Genomic DNA, 20,014 nt, shown 5'->3' on the forward strand with positions numbered 1-20,014 from the left:
TTCCTAGGATTAACTAACCAATGTCCTTATCCTCTCTTACGGATAGCTGTTCTGTTTCTGGTTCCTCTTATGAGTTAATTTTAACATCTCTTAAGAGTATTCAGTCACAGTTTGCCAATACTTACCTCTTCTCATTTTAAGGTGTGTTTTGTGGACACTTACCGTGACATTCATGTCATATACACTGAAATCTTTCAACGAAAACATTGTAGTTATGGTGTCATTTTGGGGCATACATAAATATGTGACCATGAGTGTTATTTGTGAGAATTATCCCTGATCCTCCAATGTGACATTATTTTATTTCATTCATCATCACAGCCACCTGATGCTGAAAGAACCATGGCACCGTAATTCTATGTCAAGTCATTTTCTTCTGAAATCACATTTTTTGGCCAGAGGTGGTGCTTACACGTAGAGAAAACAGCATGTACAAAGGCTTAGAGTAGGAAACAGTGGCAAAGGGGAGGTAGCTCAGGATGACTGAATTGCAATGTCCAAGAAGAGCATGGTAAATTATAGCTGGAAAGACAGTCTGAGGTCACATTATAAATGGCCTTGTGTGGCATTTCATGAATTTTGACTTGCTGATGGTAAGTATATTTTAAGCAGAAAGTACCAAGATTAGATTTGCATTTATAAAAGATAACGTGTCAGTTTGTCACAGAGCATGGATAAAAGCATATTCATTGTTTGACTTGGGCATGTGATTGAACTGTGCAAAACTTGTACATTTCAATATCAGACCCTACTCAAATCCACTTGGCATGCAAGACTGCTGTAGCTCAAGTGCTAAAGGAATTTGTATAGAGCTCTTCAGTACTGCATTGAATACTAGAGGTCAGTGTTTAGTATCTTTTAAATTCAAAAATAAAGTATTTATTAATCACTTAGACCCTGGAGATTGGTATTATGGTAAAATGAATCTCCTTCTTAACTTACTGTTAGTAGAATTTTCTATTTTATTAAAACTTATATTGAAAAAGTGAATTCATGTATTTTCCTGTCTATAAGTAGAACATTTTGAACAGGTTTTCATTGTCTATGTTTCAAGTTCTTGCCTTGATAGAAGATAATCATCCTGAACATTAGTAATTATGTATAATAGAATATAGATTTATAAATTATATGTGGGATGATTTATAAATTACAAGTGGGAATATATATGATAATCTTGTTCATTTTTAATAGAAAGTCTTTCAGTAGTGTATGTAGCAGTTAAAGTGGACAGAAAAAAATGACTATGTGCTGGTTTTCCTTGGATAATCTCAGTTTATACCTGTCTTCTGGGATAAATAACAATAATGTCTTTTTTTGACATTAAAAATGTATTTTGGTCTGAAGAAGAATGACATGTTCATTCTTTTAACATTATAGACAATAAAATGAGGATGTAAATCCCAACTGTAATACATAATATCTGGTTTTGGCAAGTTCTGTTATACATGAAAACACTTTGGTTTCATGTATTACAGTGGAGAAAATAAGTTTTACCTTGCACAGTTCTTATAAGGAATAAGTGTGGGGTGGGTTTCATGGGTATGAAACCTGTACAGTCTTTAAGGGCAAATGATCAGAAAGACCTCAATCTTGATTTAGTGCTCCTCTATTGCTTTCTTGAAATTCTTAATAAGTTCTGAACAAGGAACAGAGCATTTTCATTTTACATGGGGCCCCACAAATTGTATAGTCAGTCTCATTAATGAGGAAGGTGCCAACTTAATCTAGATTTTCTTCCTTAATTTTCTCATTCTTGTTTAAGTCCTGACCTTATTTCTCTTAGTAGACCATTTTAAAACATCTATGATAGTGAATTAGGTCAAAAGCTGATTATTTTTAATATAAAAGGCAAATATTCTCCTTTAATTACATAGTATAAACCCAAAAATGTTTATGTTGAGGCCTTAATAATAAATTATTAGTAAATCTTAAAGGGTAGTTTAAGTAATTCCTCTCTTGGATTAGTTTTTTTTTTTTTTTTGGTGGGGAAGCAGGGAGGGTAGCATTGGGTTTTACTCAGTTTACACAAGTTATCAAAGCTAATTTTAACATCATAAATAATTCTATAAAATTAAGAAGAGTATTTTGGCTTTATAGCTATAAGTGTCTTTCTATACCTGGGTAGATTTCTCGACAATGAGATAATGTAAATATCTCAATTGTTTTTTTCCTGTGACACACACACATATATACACACACACAGCCAAAACATCCTTTTGAGGAAGGGATTATTTCCATTGTTGTAAGAACATTGAGGTTTAGCGAGAAGAAATAATTTGCCAAATCCATACAGCTAGGAAAAAAAAATCGAGCTTAATTTTGAAACTGGGTCTCTAAATTCCAAAGCTCAGCTGAACCCTTCATCAGTGTATCAGTGTTTTGAAACACATTCAAGAAGATATTCTCAATACTACATGGTTCTATGAAACAATTTAATACAGTATTTTGCATTAAATCATCTAACTTCCAAAAATATAAGTGCTTTTTGGATCATCTATATAATCGAGACACATTTATCTTTATGTCCCCACAAGCTTCCGTGGATTCTCTTAAGACAGTGAGAGAGAACCAAGGTGGATTTAAAATGTAAACGATTCTGTCTCACTAAGTGAGAGGCTCATGACATCCTGTTGTACCTTAGGAGTAAACGTTTCTCAGCAGTTCAGAAGGGAGAATTGAATCATTACACAGCATAGTGTAATTACAGGCTTAGCAAACTCCAAAAGCCTGCATTCTAGCAGTTGGCTCCTTATCTCCATTGCCAATGGCAATTTGATTTCAAGAAAACAAAATCTTATACCACATTAGATAAATGTTGCTATTGTTGAATTTACTGTTGTAGCTTGCTTTCTGTATTTGTAAACTTGCTTTGATATTATAACTGTACACAGATAAAAGCATTAGGACATATCTAATTTTATGTTTGATCATGTTTAAGTAACATTAAAATAAAAACAATTTACATCAATATTGAGTGTGAGTTTTCACTTTGTTTTTTGTTTGTTGCTTTTTTTTTTTTACTTTAAAAGCAACTTGGAAGAACCCTCTAGTATGTGATACTTTTTCATGTGTGTGGTTGACTGTCAGCATCATATCACTAGTTTTTATTATTATTTTAACTATGTTGGTATTTTGACTGCTCCATCTTGATCCTTTTCTTTTCCTCATTAGGCAGTTTTCTTTTGCCTTATTTTTGTTAATGCTTAAGCATTTAAAAGGTAAAATAATTCATTATCCTTCACCTTGTATACTTCCTCAGGTTGTTTCTATGTATCATTATTTATAAAATCATATTTTTGGAAAAATAATAACTTGTTTTCTTTTCTGTTTAGTTAAGCTTTTGGAAAATATAACTCTTCTTACCCACTAGGGTATGGTAATAAGAAACAAGTTATTAAATAAGATAAAACTGAGTTCACTGAATTCCTGAAATATAAGGAACATATTTTAGAATTATAAGGATTTATTGTTTGATTTAGCAATATTGCTACAAGCTTTTTAAAGTAATAACATAAAATTAAATTTGAACTAAATTTGTTGTGAAGTCCTCTGATCTTTTTAAAATGGTCGGACACTTTCTGAAATTTTTCAGAATCAGTCCTGGAGGTTAGCACTACCGATTATACGAATACCTTAATTCATTCTGTCCTTTAAACTGGGAAAGTTGACATAATTTCCAAAGATGTCCAATCTGTTACAATTACTGGTTAGTGGGAAACTTAGAGTTTCAATGTCAGTATAGCAGTTAGTTCAAATTCAAGAAAGGTAAAAGTAGAAACATATCAAACTGTAATCATTCTAAAACAAAATTGATCTTTTTACTTTTTCTACAATAATTAAATTATAAATTTAATTAATTAAGTTATAACTTTAATTAATTAATTAAATTATAAATTTGAAAGTACTAGAGGTCTATGAACACTCGAAATACTTTCTGAATTTTTTTTGCCCTCATCCTTTCTCATGCTGTCATTTCATCCAGGAATACAAACAAACAAAAATTCTTGTGTACCTCCATCTGTATACAAGTGTCCAGTCCATGAATAGCAGTCCTTTCTTCCCATATGTGTATGAGATGGGGAGGATATGTCACCTACACCATTGTGTACATTACTTTCCTGTTAGGCTCAAGGCTAAACAAATGCATTTACATTTCCATACATTATTTGAAAATGATAATGCTTTCTATTAAACTCTACTTCAATATTCTGTTTTACCTGCAGCTGAATGTGGTGCATCTGCGACAAATAATGAAGGGATCTTGCTCTCTCCAAACTATCCACTCAACTATGAAAACAACCATGAATGTATTTATAGTATTCAGGTTCAAGCAGGAAAAGGAATCAATATTTCTGCCAGGACATTTCATTTAGCGCAAGGAGATGTTCTCAAGGTAGGTAAACTCAGACACATTTGTATTTTGATCATTTTTAGTCATTAAGTATACATCATTACATATATATATATTTTGACCATAAGTTGACTTTACCATTCATACATTCAAATTATGCCTGTTTTTCTGTTATTATTTTTATTGAAATAAGATGGTTTTATTCCCAATGATTATTTCTTAAAAGTTACATTTTTCTGTTATAATACAGTAAATGTTTCAGTGACAACAGAATGAGAAAACTTTCATTCCAAATAGCTTATGTTCAATAAATATTATATATAAAACATAATGAACACTCAACTGGTCATTTCCTTCAGAAATATGGCAAATATTTGTTTTTATTTTGCTATCTCTTAAGTAGCTTATTTATTTCTATTGACATAAGAAGAATTATCTGCATGTATGACTACAAATCAAGTCATATGACATGAACATATAAACCTGACAGCACAATTATTTAAGAAAATATAGTCATTATATGTTGTTTATAATAAGCATTTAATGTGTAATTAATTTATTTTTAAAAATCACACCATAAGGAAGAAATGTCTTTAAAAAATATTTTTTCTTAAAATAATTTCTTTGACAACTGCACTGTCACTATGGTAGTACGTAACGAGAGATGGTTTGTGGAGCAATATAAAAGTTAAAAAAAATTTGGACTTAATGTGGGTAGATATATTTATTAATTTGGGTAGAAATGAATGTTATATACTTCTGAGAAAATAACAAATTACAACATTCATAAATTTGCTCATGAATCCAAATATAAAAGCTAGACTCAAGGATTTAAGTTTTACCGTATAGGACAGAATAGAGCTACCCCTTTGGGTTTCCAAAGAGTGGCCGGTGGATAAGAACTGCCTACTTCTTGGTTAGTAGTTGAGCTCTTAAACACTGTACCACCAGGACTCCCATTAACATAGAGAGGTTAGGATTTACAAGGAGACACAAGAACACTCCAAATAACACATAATTAATTCTCAAAGACTTTGGAGCTCAACATCCTCTGAGGATGGAAAGGCAATTGCCTAACTACAAGTTAGTTCATAAGAACCTCTTCATTCCCAGTACTTTTCTAATTAAATCTAGTAGAGTTAGTTATTCTTCATTTAGACCAGGTCTTGAGGCTAAGCAATAAGAAAAAAATGTAGCCCATTGAAGAACCCACTGCTCCTTGTCTGACAGAATTTAAAATCATTTTATTTCTTTATCTGGTAGGATTCCCTATGTTCTTTGAAATGGCATTCTTTTGTAATCTTTATATGAACATAACATTTAGAAAGAGGTTTTTTTTTTTTCTGGTTTTATTTACTATATGATAGACATTATATTGGATATTAACAAAGACAGAAACAATATATGTGTGTGTTTGATGTTTTGTGTATATATGTACGTATATACATATAACTTTTCTTTGCGGAACTACACAGCCCAGGATCTAGCTTTCTGGCATTCTTTCTCTCCCTCTTCCCCTCATCTCCTGCCCTCTCTCTTCCCCTTCTTTGTAAACTACTTTGTTGTTGTTGTTCTTAGGTGTCCTCGACTCAGTTTCAAATCATAGCAACCCTATGTACAACTGCCTGGTCTTCTGCCATCCTTACAGTCATTGTTTTACCTGAGACCATTCTTGCAGCCACTGTGTCAATCCATCTCATTGAGGGTCTTCCTCTTTTTCATTGACCCTCTACTTCAACAAGCATGATGTCCTTCTTCAGGGACTGATCCCTCATGATAACATGTCCAAACTATGTGAGACGCAGCCTCACCAACCTTGCTTCTAAGGAGCATTCTGGTTGCACTTCTTCCAAGATAGAATTGTTCGTTCCTTCGCAGTCCATGGTATATTCAATATTCTTTGCCAATACCACAATTCAAAGGTGTCAATTCTTCTTCAGTCTTCCTTATTCATTGTCCAGCCTTCGCGTGCATATAAGGATATTGAAAACACCATTGCTTGCGACAGGTGCACCTTATTCTTCAAGGTGACACCTTTGCTTTTCAACACTTTAAAGAGTTTTTCTTTTCTTTTTTTTTGCAGTAGATTTACCTAACCCTATGTGTCTTTTGATTTCTTGACTGTAGCTTCCATGGGTACTGATTGTGGATCCAAGTAAAATGAAATCCTTGACAATGCCAATCTTTTCTCTGTTTATCAAGATGTTTCTTATTGGTCTAGTTGTGAAGATTTTTTTTTTCTTTATGTTGAGGTGTAATCCATACTGAAGGCTGTGGTCTTTGATCTTCATCAATAAGTGCTTCAAGCCCTCTTCACTTTCAGCAAGCAAGATTCTGTTATCTGCATAATGCAGGATGCTTATAAGACTTTCTCCAAATCCTGATGCCCCATTCTTCAGAAAAGCCCAGCTTTTCAGATTATTTGCTCAGCAAACAGATTTCATAGGTAAGGTGAAAGGGTACACCCCTGACATACACCCTTCCTGGCTTAAAAACATACAGTATTCCTTTTGATCGACTGCCTCTTGATCTATGTACAGGTTTCTAATGAACACAATTCAGAGTTCTGGAATTCTTGTTTTTCTCAGTTGTTGTCTATAATTTGTTAAGATCAACACAGTCAAATCTCTTTGCATAATCAATAAAGCACAGGTAAACATCTTTTTGGTGTTTTCTGCTTTCGGCCAGAACCTATCTGGCATCATCAGTAATATCCCTGGTTCCACGTTCTCTTCTGAATCCAGTTTGAATTTCTGGCAGTTCCCTGTTGATATACTGTTACAGCCACTTTTGAATGATCTTCAGCAAAATTTTACTTGTGTGTGATAGTGTTCCATAATTTCCACATTCAGTTGAATCATCTTTCTTGGGAATGGGCATAAATATGGATCTCTTTTTATTATTTTTCCAGTCAATTGGCCAGGTTGCTGTCTTCCAAATTCTTGGCAGAGACAAGTGAGCATTTCCAGTGCTGCATCTGTTTGTTGAAACACCTCAACTGGTATTCTGTCAGTTCCTGGAGACTTGTTTTTGCCAATGCCTTCAGTGAAGCTTGGACATCTTCCTTCAGTACCATTGGTTTCTGATCATATGCTACCTCCTGAAATGGTTAAATGTTAACCAATTATTTTTGTTATCGTGACTGTGTGTTCCTTCCATCTTCTTTTGATACTTCCTGCATTGTTTAATATTTTCCCCGTAGAATCCTTCAGTATTGCAACTCAAGGCTTGAATTTTTTCTTCAGTCCTTCCTGCTTGGGATATGGTGAGTGTGTTCTTCGCTTTTGGTTTTCTATCTCCAGTTCTTTGTGCATATCTTTATAATACTTTGTCTTCTCAAGCTGCCCTTTGAAATCTGTTCAGGTTTTTTACTTCATCATTTTTCTATTTGTTTTAGCTACTCTATGTTCAAGAGCAAGTTTCAGAGTCTCGTCTGACATCCATTTTGGTCTTTCCTTTCTTTAGTGTCTTTTTAATGACCTCATGCTTTCATCATGTATGATGTCTTCAATGTCATTCCATAATTCACCTAGTCTATGGTCAATAATGTTCAACCCATCAAATCTATTCTTGAGGTGGTCTCTAAATTCAGGTGGGATATACTCAAGTTCGTATTTTGGCTCTCATGGACTTGTTCTGATTTTCTTCAATTTCAGCTTGAACTTGCATGTGAGCAACTGAAGGTCCATTCCACAGTCAGCCCTGGCCTTGTTCTCACTGATATTGAGCTTTTCCATTGTCTCTTTCCACAGATGTAGTCGATGTGATTCTTGTGTATTACATCTGGTGAGGTCCACATGCATAGTCATCATGTATGTTGGTGAAAAAAATGTATTTGAGGGGAAGAAATCATTGGTCTTGCAAAATTCTATCATGTGATCTCCAGCGTCATTTCTATCAACAAGGCCATATCTTCTGACTACAGGTCTTACTTCTTTTTTTCCAACTTTTGCATTGCAATCACTAATAATTATTAGTGCATCCTGATGGCATGTTCAATCAATTTCAGATTGCAAAATTTGGGAAAAGTCTTCATATTTGGCCTTAGTGGTTGGTGCATAAATTTGAATAATAATCATATTAACTGGTCTTCCTTGAAAGCAGGTGAATAGCATCCTATCACTGACATATTGTACTTCAGGATAGATCTTGAAATGTTGGTTTTGATGGTAATGTGATACCATTCCTATTGGAGTTGTCATTCCCAGCATAGTAGACCATATGATTGTCCTATTCAAAATGGCCAATACCAGTCCATTTCAACTCCCTGATGTTTAGGACCTTGATCTTTATGTGTTCCATTTCATTTTTGATAATTCCAATTTTCCTACATTCATACTTTTACATTCCATGTTTCAATCATTAATGGGTGTTTGCAGCTGTTTCTTCTCATTTTGAGTCATGCTACATCAGCAAACGAAGGTCCCAAAAGCTTGACTCCATCCATGCCATTAAGGTCAACTCTACTTTGAGGAGGCAGCTCTTCCCCAGTCTTTTCAGTATCTTCCATCCTGAGGTTCTCACCTTCCAGTACTAATCGGACAATGTTCCACTGCTATTCATAAGGTTTTCACTGGATAATTCTTTTCAAAAGTAGGCTGCCAGATCCTTCTTCCTAGTTTATTTTAGTCTGAAAGCTCAGCTGAAACTTGTCTGCCATTGGTGACCCTGCTGGTATTTGAATACTGGTGGCATAGCTCCCAGCATCACAGTAGCATGCAAGCCCCCACACTATGACAAACTTACAGACACATGAGGGATAAACTAGTTATTTATAAGCTTGTTTGTAAAGTTTACATCAGTGAGTTCCAATTATAGATGATCATATGATTCCTCTAAGTAGTTTTTTTAAAAATTTGGTTTCTGGTCCCCACTTCCAGAATTTCTCATTCAGTAATCTGGGAAACCTTGTTTCATTGGCTTAGGCCTGGGATTATGGATTTTTGTAAAACTAATGAGATTATTTTATGACCAACAGAATTGCTGATCATCTATATGTATTTTTTTTTTTTTTTTTTTTTTGGTTCTAGGGTTTGAATGACAAAGTTTAACACATCAAAATATTTTACTGTAGTCCTTCAGGAGTAGCTGATGAATAATCTAAATAATAAAAATTGGCCTCAGCAATGGTAGATAACTAAGAGTCATCAGCTGTATCCCCAGGGTTTCATACTGGTTCATTCCAATTCTACTCTCTGCTAAGAATTTACATTTCCACACCAGATATACTGAATGAGAATCTTATTTAATAAATAAGAATCACCCGGGGACCTTTTGAAACAATAGAAGTATACATAAGAATCACCTGAGGATCTTTTTAAAAATTAGATGTATACAGAAGAATCACCTGGGGATCCTGATAATATTTAGAGGTGTACATAAGAAGGAAGCCCTGGTGGTGTAGTGGTTAAATGCCATGGCTGCTGACCAAGAGGTCAGCAGTTCAAATCCGCCAGGTGCTCCTTGGAAACTCTATGCAGCAGTTCTACTCTGCCCTATAGGGTCACTAGAAGTGGGAATTAGCACAACGAAAGTGGTTTGTTTTTTTTGTTTTTGTTTATACATAAGAATCACCTGAGGATCCTGTTAAAATGTAGGTGTATACATAAGAACCACCTGGAAATCTTATTAAAATGTAGATTCTGATTCAGTATACCTGGTGTGGAAATGCAAATTCTCAACGGGGTCGAACTGGAACTAACTAGTTTGAAGCCTGTTTTTATTCAATTGGTAGCTTTTAATATAAAACTTCCTTGTGAATTTTTGAGACGACAAATAATTTTGAACAGGAGCCAAGAAGAAATTCTCCTTGAACAGATAGAACATTTTCTAGCCATAAGGAGACAGTTCTAGTAGTGAAATGGAAGGAAGAAAGGAAAGAAGGAAAAGAAAATAATGATTGTAGCTTGAAGTGCACAGTGGAAAGGGAGTTTCGTCTCATCCATTCCGAATTGAACAAATATAGGATGACCATTTAAGAATACCTCGTGTTTTCCATTTGTTTACTTAGTGAATATTTTAATCTCCCTCCCTATTCACTTTTAAAAACCTTAGTTCATTATAATTTATTCTAGTGACAGAACAAATATATAACCTTCTATCCATTAGTATGTAGGGAACTTTTGTACTATGGATACCTTTGAACTATTAATGTTTGCACATAGGTATAGAGAATGGGCTAGGTAATATTTTTCCTGGATGCCACTTATTTTATTTGGAAACATTAATGACCCTCCCACAGGTAGGTTTGTATTGTATCTAACACTACAGCTTTAAGGAATACAAAAGATATACAGACTGTATTTTTCTAAAAATCTTTTAATGTCTACATTTTTAATATTAAATATTGAAACATCTATGCCTTTAAATACATTAACAAAGAAACACAATCAATAAAAAGTTTCCTGGTTTGACCTGTGTTTAACTCCAAACTCCAGCCAATAAAAGGTCTACTCACTATTTTTACTTGAATGCCTAATGGGCATTGCAAGCTTCACATTTCCAAAGCAAAACTCTTAATTTTTTTTTTTTTTTTCTCCACACCGCATCTTTTTTCTCCTTAGTTTTCTTCATTTCAATAAGTGGAGGCCCTATTTTTCAGTTGCTCAAAGACAGAGTTGTTATTGTCCTTGATTCCTCTTTTTTTTTTTACACTTTGCATCTAGTCATTAGCAAACTATGTGGTCTCTTTCTTCAAAATATATCCAAAATCAACCACTTGTCACCCCTGTAAAGTTCCCACTTGGTTGAAGCCACTATCATTTCTCACCTGGATTATTGAATCATTTCCAACTGATCACCCTGCTTCCACCCTGTAGCTTATTTTCAGCCCTACAACCAAAGTTATTTTTAATAAGTCACATCATGTTACTCCTTGGCTCAAAAGCTTTTTATGTCTTCTCATCTCACTATAATCGATAAAATCTAAAGTCCTTACCATAGCTTATATGATCCTATAATCTGATCCAGCTTTATTTTCTCTGGCCTAATCTCCTGCCACTCTCCTTCTAGTTCATCCCTCTCTATAAATTCAGGCCTCCTTGCTGTTCCTGAAATACACCAAGCATGCTCTAACCCCAAGGCCTTTACTCAGGCTCTTTCTTCTGTTCGAATGCTCTTCCCCAAGATATCCCTTTGGCTCTGTCCCTCATCTGCTTCATGTCTCTGCTTAATTGTCATCAGAGTTCTCCCTCCACTGTTGCTCCTTTACAAAATAGTACCTCCCCTCCAACATCTCTCTCCATACCAGTAGTCTGATGTATTCTGCATAGCGTTAATCAAAACCTGTCCTATTATGTATATACAGTTTATATCTTTATTTTATGTCTCCTCTGCTAGAATATAAGCCCAGGAAACAGACTTTTGATTTAGTATTTAACTCTAACTCCAGTACCGCTAGGACTATAGCCTACCATATATAAAAAAAAAAGAGACACTAAATAAATATCTTTTCTTTCCTAGAAAGAAAAAAATAAATAAATAATAGTAATTTCTGAAACATTTCAGCTACTTTCCATGTAAAGCTAGAAAAACACATTTCCTTTGTATTTAATTTCCCTTATTAGAATTTTTAATCTAAGGAAATTAAATTATATTTTTATGTGACTCAGGTACCTTTAAATCTGTCCTCCTCTACCATGCTGTTTTGTCCAAACATAGCTTCTGAAAGTTAGGGTTACATTTAATGATATAAATATTTCTGCTTAATCAAATAACTGAGCAAATTTATTCTAACCCCTGTAAACGTATTATACTATCATTCATTTTCCACACATCTATTTTGTTATTAAACATGAACTTTAAAAATAATAGACTTAAGTTCAAATTCCAGACCTGCCACTTAATAGTTGCACAATTTTTGGAATATTGCTTAGCAGTTCTAAACCTTAATTTTCTCACCTAAAATACTGTAATAATATTAAAAAACCTATATCAGGATTGGAAACCCTGGTGGTGTAGTGGTTAAGTGCTACGGCTGCTAACCAGAGGGTTGGCAGTTCAAATCCACCAGGCGCTCCTTGGAAACTCTATGGGGCAGTTCTACTCTGTCCTATAGGGTCACTATGAGTCGGAATCAACTAGACGGCACTGGATTAGGTTACATCAGGATTGTCAAAATTACTAATTTAGATGATGCTTATTAAATACTAAGCCCAGTGTTCACACCTAGGAAGTGTTCAGTGAATGTCATTGTAGTAGAAACACATCTCAGCGGCCACTAATCCAAATTTCCAAAATATGTAGCTTGTTAAGATTCTTTTCCCTAAATAATCTTAATTTTTATCTTTACTCCCTTTTTCTCCTGGGTAGTATAAAAATCAATTTAGATTAATTCAGGATAAACTCAGTCATTTCTGCTTTTGTCAATCCAGGGCCTGACACATACTTTGGAATTACATCTATGTTCCAGGATACTTACTTGACATCAAGACATCAAGGTGTCAGGGACGAGAAGTGCATTTTGTCCTAGGGCATCATTTGTTCACAGCAGCCGCATAGTAGTATTGCATAATTTAAAGCCTTATTTCTTATGCAAAAGGTAGTCTAAACAGATTTTATAGGTAAGAACAGGTAAAATAACTCAAAATTTGTTTTGAGATACTTCATTTCCTACCTGATATCTAGTCATCAGTGCAATTGAGCATCCACTGCTAGGTCCAAGTTGTCCCAACTGCGAAGTCTTTTGCATCCACTAGGTCTTAGTGGCATAGTCTCACATGCTCTCCATGGCATAAGAAACTTTTCGCCTGATCTGTACATCATGCTGAATTACACCAGAATTACATGGGGGCTGTCTCAGGCCCAATTTCCTTGCCATACAGCTATTTCTCTTCTTTGTTCAGTTTTGCCTCCTTCCTGGAAACTGAAAAAAAGCAAGGCACAGGTTCCCTCTATTCTCTGACTGTAAACCATCTTCAGATTTTATCACCTCTTAACCTAAGATGAATAACAGGAGACTTAAGTCAGAACCTAACTCATTTGTTCTCCAATTAACTTGTCTAGGGAATGTTTACGTATTTTGGTTGGGGTCTAACTGTCATGTATTCTTCTCTGCCTCTCAAAGGGCATAAGATCTGTCAAAAATACTGAACTTCCCCTGCCTTCTTCCCCACTAGAAATATCTAATCTAATTAATTCATTCAATTAACATTTATATGTTTATTTACATAATTTATTTTAAAATTTATATGTTTAACATTTATTATATGTAGGTTCTGAACAATCAGCGAGAAATTGTTCCCATTGTCAGCCTGATAGAATGAATGCCGAATACCAGTTAGAAATACTATTTCTGTTTTTGTTGTTGCTGTCTTTGTTTTTATTTTCAAATAAAGACTAAGCATTATGTTTAGATAAAAAGGATGTAGTAGGACAAAATTCAAGGCATTCCTTTTACCATTATTAGCATTGTATAGTTTAAAGCCTTACTTCTTATGTAAAACATAGTCTAAATGCATGATTATGGAGAAGAGTCAGTAAAATCACTCAAAATTGGTTCTGAAACTGAGAGAAAGGGTTAGGAAAAGTATTAACATTTCTAAACCTCAGTTTCATTATGAGCTTTCTATTTTTCATTACAAAAAAATAGATAGGTGAAAAACTTGATACATAACACTTTCTAGAGATATAATAATGAAGTTACTAACTTTTTTAAAAAAAATTATCAAAATGTGTTATTTTCAGGTTGCTTTTTCCCATCCTATGTATGAGTCTTTGCTGTGCTGGAGCTGGTTTATTAAGACTTATAAAAGCCTATTGTGAAAACGTTAAGGATTTTGACAGCTGGTTGTTAAACAGCCATTGTTAAAAATTTAATTACATTACGATTAATTTAACTTACAATCGAATTATATTAACAACAAAGGCAATAAATACTTTTCATTTACTAATTATCTTACAAAATTTTTCTATTCTCTGAGCTTTTGAGGTTACGTATGCATTTTGTATTTATATGATGAAAATACTCTGTGCTGGTGTGCTTCTTCATATATCTTCCCAACTGTGCATTCAGTGATGTCACACTGGTAATCTGATATTGGCATAGTGGGAACATTTACACCACCAAAATTGGCAAACACTGCAAATCAAGGCTGAATTTACTATTTTGTTCATTACCTGGACTTAAGTAGAAATGGATTGTGTCTTTAGATTTTATATTCTAACTAGCACAACAAATCAAGGGTATCTGTTTTCTAGTATTAGAAAAATCATTAAACTTAGCAAGAAGCTGCTCACATCATTGATAAACCAGTGAATTCTGATATAATCTTGTTTTTGAAATTACACTTTCATGTGCTTGTTAACATTTTTAAAAATTTAAGAAATATTTATTTAGGGATTACTTTTGTCAGTTGCAACCATCAGTTGCACATACAAAAGTTTGGTAAAATCCACGAAAACATTTTGTAAGAATCGATTGACTATATGGCATTTATAATAAAGAATATGTTTATTTTATTATTATTTGCAATTGCATGCTACGCATCTTTTAAGAGGTGGCAAACTTCAGCCCATGAGCCAAATCTGGTCTGAAACCTCTTTTGTACGTAAAGTTTTATTGGAAAATAGTCATTCCCATTTATTTACATATTCTCCATGGATGCTTTTATGCTATAATAGGAGATAAGAATAGTTGTGACAGAGACTATATGGTTCACGAAATCTAAAATCTAGCCCTTTTCTGGAAAAAAAAAAAAATTGTCAACCTCTGTTTTATATCAATAAAATTGATTTTTTTAAAAAAACGGTATATATGGAAATACATATTCATCCTTTCAGTTTGTTCTCTGGTCTCTTCGTTAACTCTCCTCTCAGAAGTACTCTCTAAATAGCCATTTGTCTAGAAAGCTATGTTAGGCCTTATAACACCCTCCACCCTGTCCCATACTGAGGGTCAGAGAAGTGAAATGATTTGTGACAGACTACATCTTTCGTGGTAGAGTTGGGACTTAAATCGAGGCCTGTATAGCCACAAAGGAAATGTCCCTGGAAAGCTGTTCTTTCATTGTGCCCCCTCACTAGAACATACTATTTCATATAACTAAGGACACATTACATAACTGTTTAAAAAAGACAAAAATAATTGAATACAAACAAAGTTCTCTACTGTGTTTATTATTATCTTTAGAGAGAACATAATTAAGTTCAGAGTAAAGTCCTTTTTGATTTACAGTAGAAATTATTCTATTTCGTTCAAACTCTGACATCTTAATCTCTTTACCAGAAAAAATCATTTAAACTTACAAATAAATCTGTAAAACAAAAGACCAAAAATGAAAATTCCAGTATCCAGGAGAAGGAATAATGTAGATGTTTGTATGATTAGACATATGTGCAACTTCTCTCTTGATTTTACTTTTTTATTTACTTTCTGTTCTTGGGTTCCATGAACACCTTGCTTCATGATTGCTTAGAGAAATGACTGAGAATATACCTTCTAATCATGCATTTATTATATCATTCATAACAATATAGTTTTGAGTCTTGATAAGCAGTTCATCATAATAAGGTTTGGCCTGACATATCTAGGAGAGTCTGTACATCATAACTAATTTCACACCCTGACCCACTACAAAAGGTTTGATAATTGAAACATGTCAGTGTTAACTTCTAGTCTTTTCTGGAAGAAAATCAAATGAGTTGTAACCTATTTAACAAATTAGTGTTTCATTGAAGGTACTAATTAACATCATAAACCAAAAACCCTGTTGCCTTTGGGTTGATTCAGACTCATAGCAACCCTATAGGACACAGTAGAACTGCCCCATAGAGTTTCCAAGGAGCACCTGGTGGATTCAAACTGCCAACCATTTGGTTAGCAGCCTTAGCACTTAACCACTACTCTACCAGGGCTTCCAAAATTAATCATAGAAGTCCTCAATGCTTTCCATGATAGTAATTCTTAAGACAACTTAAAATTCTAAATTTGATTTAAAATCTTTTGTTACCTGAATTAAGCTCTAAGTAACAGAACTATTCTATGAGGAGCACAGAGCCCTTTCACTTCCAACTAAAAATTACAATATTATGCAGTTATCTTGTCCTTTCTCAGCTTTCTAAATTTATGAGAAAAAAAAATGGATAGTGATTAAGACATATGATGAAAATGATAATAATAATTACTAATGACATACTTTTTAAAAAGGAAAGGAAAATAGTCTCATATATTGTAGCAGATTCTGATCTTAATTAGAATAAAAATATGAGAAACAGTCCCTGAACCCATATGTGAAAGCAGAGCTAGTTTAAACCAAGAAATAATTATGTGTATTTTTGATAGCAATGAACTCATATATTGGTGAGAAGTAAGGGGGATAAAAAAGAAAATAACTCTTCTTTGAGGCTACCTTCCCAATATTAACCCTATATTAAGATCCACTGGATCTGCTGGGTAAATGATTTGTTTGTGAATGGGCGACTCTAACTGTAGATCTGGGGTCCCTGGGTGGTGCAAATGGTTAAGTGCTGGACTAATAAATGAAAGATACCCAAACCCAGTGAAAGATAGGTGGCTCAAATCCACTCAGAGGCATTCTGGAAGTCAGGCCTGGTGACCTGTTTCTGAAAGGTCGCCAGCAGCCTTGAAAACCCTGTGGAGCAGTTCTACTCTGCACACATGGCATTGCCATGAGTTGGAATCAGCTCAATGGCAACAAACAGCAACAGCCACAGAATTCATAAACTATGTAATATTTTGAGTCATAAAATAAATGTATTCAGAGTCAGACTTCTGAGAATATTCCACACTTGAAACTACAGAGATAAAAATTGCATTTTCCCAAAAGCAATGTTTTCTTACCTCTGGATTATCCCCGATGACTACTGTTCTTAAAAAATGAAAGTTGAGTCTTATGTAATCAAAATAAAAAAAAAATAGACCTGAGCTCACAAACCTCAAGACATGTTTCATTTTTATTAAAGACAGATATTTTCTTGCTGATAACTAAAATGGAAACTGATTTTAACAAAAATTAGATTCTTTTGAGGGGTTCAAACTAGTCCCATATTATTTTAGTGATTTTTCCCAAACAGCCCTCTGTCTAGTACCCAAATACTCTTTAAATAGTCAACATAAACCAAAACCAAACCCAGTGCCGTCGAGTCGATTCCAACTCATAGCGACCCTATAGGACAGAGTAAAACTGCCCCATAGAGTTTCCAAGGAGCACCTGGTAGATTTGAACTGCTGACCCTTTGGTTAGCAGCTGTAGCACTTAACCACTATGCCACCAGGGTTTCCAAATAGTCAGCATAGATATAAAAAATTATTGGCAGACTGACCTTTTTTAAAAAAGAAGAGAGAATGTAGTAACATTTGCTGTTAAGAACCCGTTGACCAAGTTGGCTTAAGCTCAAGATTCTCAATTCCTCTTTTTTTCCCTCCTATTTCTACCTCCCTCTTTTTACTCTGTGGTAATACAAAAACAAGTAAATAAACTGGTGGAGCCTAGGGGGTGCACATGAGGCTGTAGTTTCCTCCAGTCACTAAGGGAGAGGACAGAGGGGACTTGTCATTGGAGACTTCAGAATGTCTATGTAGAAGCATAGGGTAGTTAGAAGAGGTACACTGGAAAAAAAAAAAAAAAAAGCTGCATTTGTATAGTATTTATTGTAAGATCTGTTTGTTGTCTTTATAGCATTCAAATAAGATCTTTGTCTGTTGTCCACATCAAAGAATGGGAGAGAGAGCTGATGGAGACTATGGAGTGAGGGAAAAAGCCCTGTGAGCCACTACTCTATGTGGCACTGGATTTAGAGCCACAAGCCACAGAAGGGTGGACCTGTGTTTAGGCATGATGGTTTACACATGATGTGGGGACCCAGAATTACTATACTCCCTCAAGGAGATCAGCCAGCTGAAATCTGTAAATTTCTTTAAACTGGGGCTACTTGTTTTTGTGGTCTTAGAAGGGAATACCTGAATCTACTGATCCTAAGAATTTACAGGAAAATTATACTTGTATGTCTGAGGGGTAGAGAAAGTGGTACTACTTTTACTTAAGAAGAACAAGAAAAAGAGAAGCTTTCTCCCTATAGTTCAGCAGAAGGGTAACTCTTTGCCAGTTCCCTGTTGGCCCACAAAAGCTGTATTTTCTGGGCATTTCATGGACTATTTGTTTGTCAGTGTTTTGGGAGGCTTAGCAACCTGATTAGCTGTAGAGGTAATAAGAAAACATAAGTCAATGACTTGCTAAAGGTAAATAAAAATATACTTAAGGGAATTCAGTAACCAGAGAAGGACCAAGATAAATAGCAAACATGGATGATATGTACTGAATTTAAACTATGGAAGGGTTAAAAAATAAATTTGATAATAATTTTAACCAAAATCCAAAAAGGCCCGTTGCCATCGAGTCAATTCCAACTCATAGCGACCCTATAGGACAGAGTAGAACTGCCCCATAGAGTTTCCAAGGAGCACCTGATGTATTCAAACTGCTAACCTTTTGCTTAGCAGCTGTAGTTCTTAACCATTACGCCACCAGGGTTTCCAAAAATTTTAAAGTTATAAAAAATCTCAAGATAATGTAGAGTACACACACACACACACACACACACACACACACACACACACACAAGACTTTCTAGAACCTAACCCATGATTTTAAAACTTAAGATTTTAATAAGAGACCTAAAAAGAAGTTAGTCACTATGGAAATTCTAATTGCTAATATGAAAGATCAAGTGGAAGAATTTTTTCAAGATACAGAGGAAGTATACAAAGGCAAACTTCGTAAGACAAAATTTAAGTGAATTTAATGCAGTTTTAGAGCCAAAATATGCAAATGACAGTCATTCCAGGTGGAAAAATAGACAAGGAGTGACTAAATAACAAGACTCAAGAACATTTCCTGGAGTTGAAGAAATTCTTGAGTCTGTGGATAGAAAAAGACTCATCATTTTATTCAAGTAATCTAGATGTTAGAAACATAGTCAAGATTTTCTAATTCACTTTATTAAGTTAATGTAACTTTAATACTAAAACCTGATAATGCTAATCTGAAAAAAACTGCACAAATATTTTAGTACAAATTATAGAAAAAACCTTCTAAATAGATTTTCCTAAGCTAAATCCAGAAAAATTAGCACAGAGATAATACATCACACAGATTAGTAAATACAATAATTATAAAAAGTTCTATTGTTTACCATTTAAGTAGCATCTCTTAGGTAACTGACATGTAATGAATATCACTTTTGGCGGAACATTGGCACAATGGAAAGTGCACTGTATTGGGGTTTGGGCAACATAATTTCTACTCTTAGAGTCAGGTCACCTGTAGTGGCAAAAAATTTGAGTTCAGGAATATGGACATGGTAGAACAAGTTGTGGCAGTGTCGTTGTATGAAACATTATAGAACTCTCAGAAAAGAAGTATCTATATTTACTGACCTGAAGAGATGTCTATAATATATTGGTAAAAGAACACCCTGTTAGAGTTCACTGTTTACCATAGGATTACAATTTTTTACAAACATGTTTGTGTATACTGTTTTCTATTGTATGAGCTTGAATAGAAGTTATACCCAGAGAAGGATGAGAATGAAGGGATATGTGGGGAGATTTTTAATCTTGTCTCTCTATGCGTTTGCCTTGTTAAATTAGTTTCTGAAAGCACTTAGTAACTCTTTTAACTTAATGCTTTTAAAATGTTGAAAATG

General features: G+C 34.3%; 1 protein-coding gene across 3 annotated transcripts in view; it reads left to right on the forward strand.

Annotated features, from left to right (window-relative positions):
• CSMD3 (CUB and Sushi multiple domains 3) overlaps positions 1–20,014 on the forward strand; it is a 1,374,620-nt gene that overhangs the window by 968,501 nt on the left and 386,105 nt on the right. For all 3 annotated transcript variants that reach the window (XM_049854130.1, XM_049854131.1, XM_049854132.1), the window contains one exon: positions 4,224–4,393. In XM_049854130.1, the coding sequence (XP_049710087.1) occupies positions 4,224–4,393 (170 nt within the window). The remainder of the gene's footprint in view (positions 1–4,223; positions 4,394–20,014) is intronic.

This window comes from Elephas maximus, chromosome 15 (genome assembly GCF_024166365.1).
Source record: "Elephas maximus indicus isolate mEleMax1 chromosome 15, mEleMax1 primary haplotype, whole genome shotgun sequence".
In the NCBI taxonomy this organism is placed as follows: Eukaryota; Metazoa; Chordata; class Mammalia; order Proboscidea; family Elephantidae; genus Elephas; species Elephas maximus.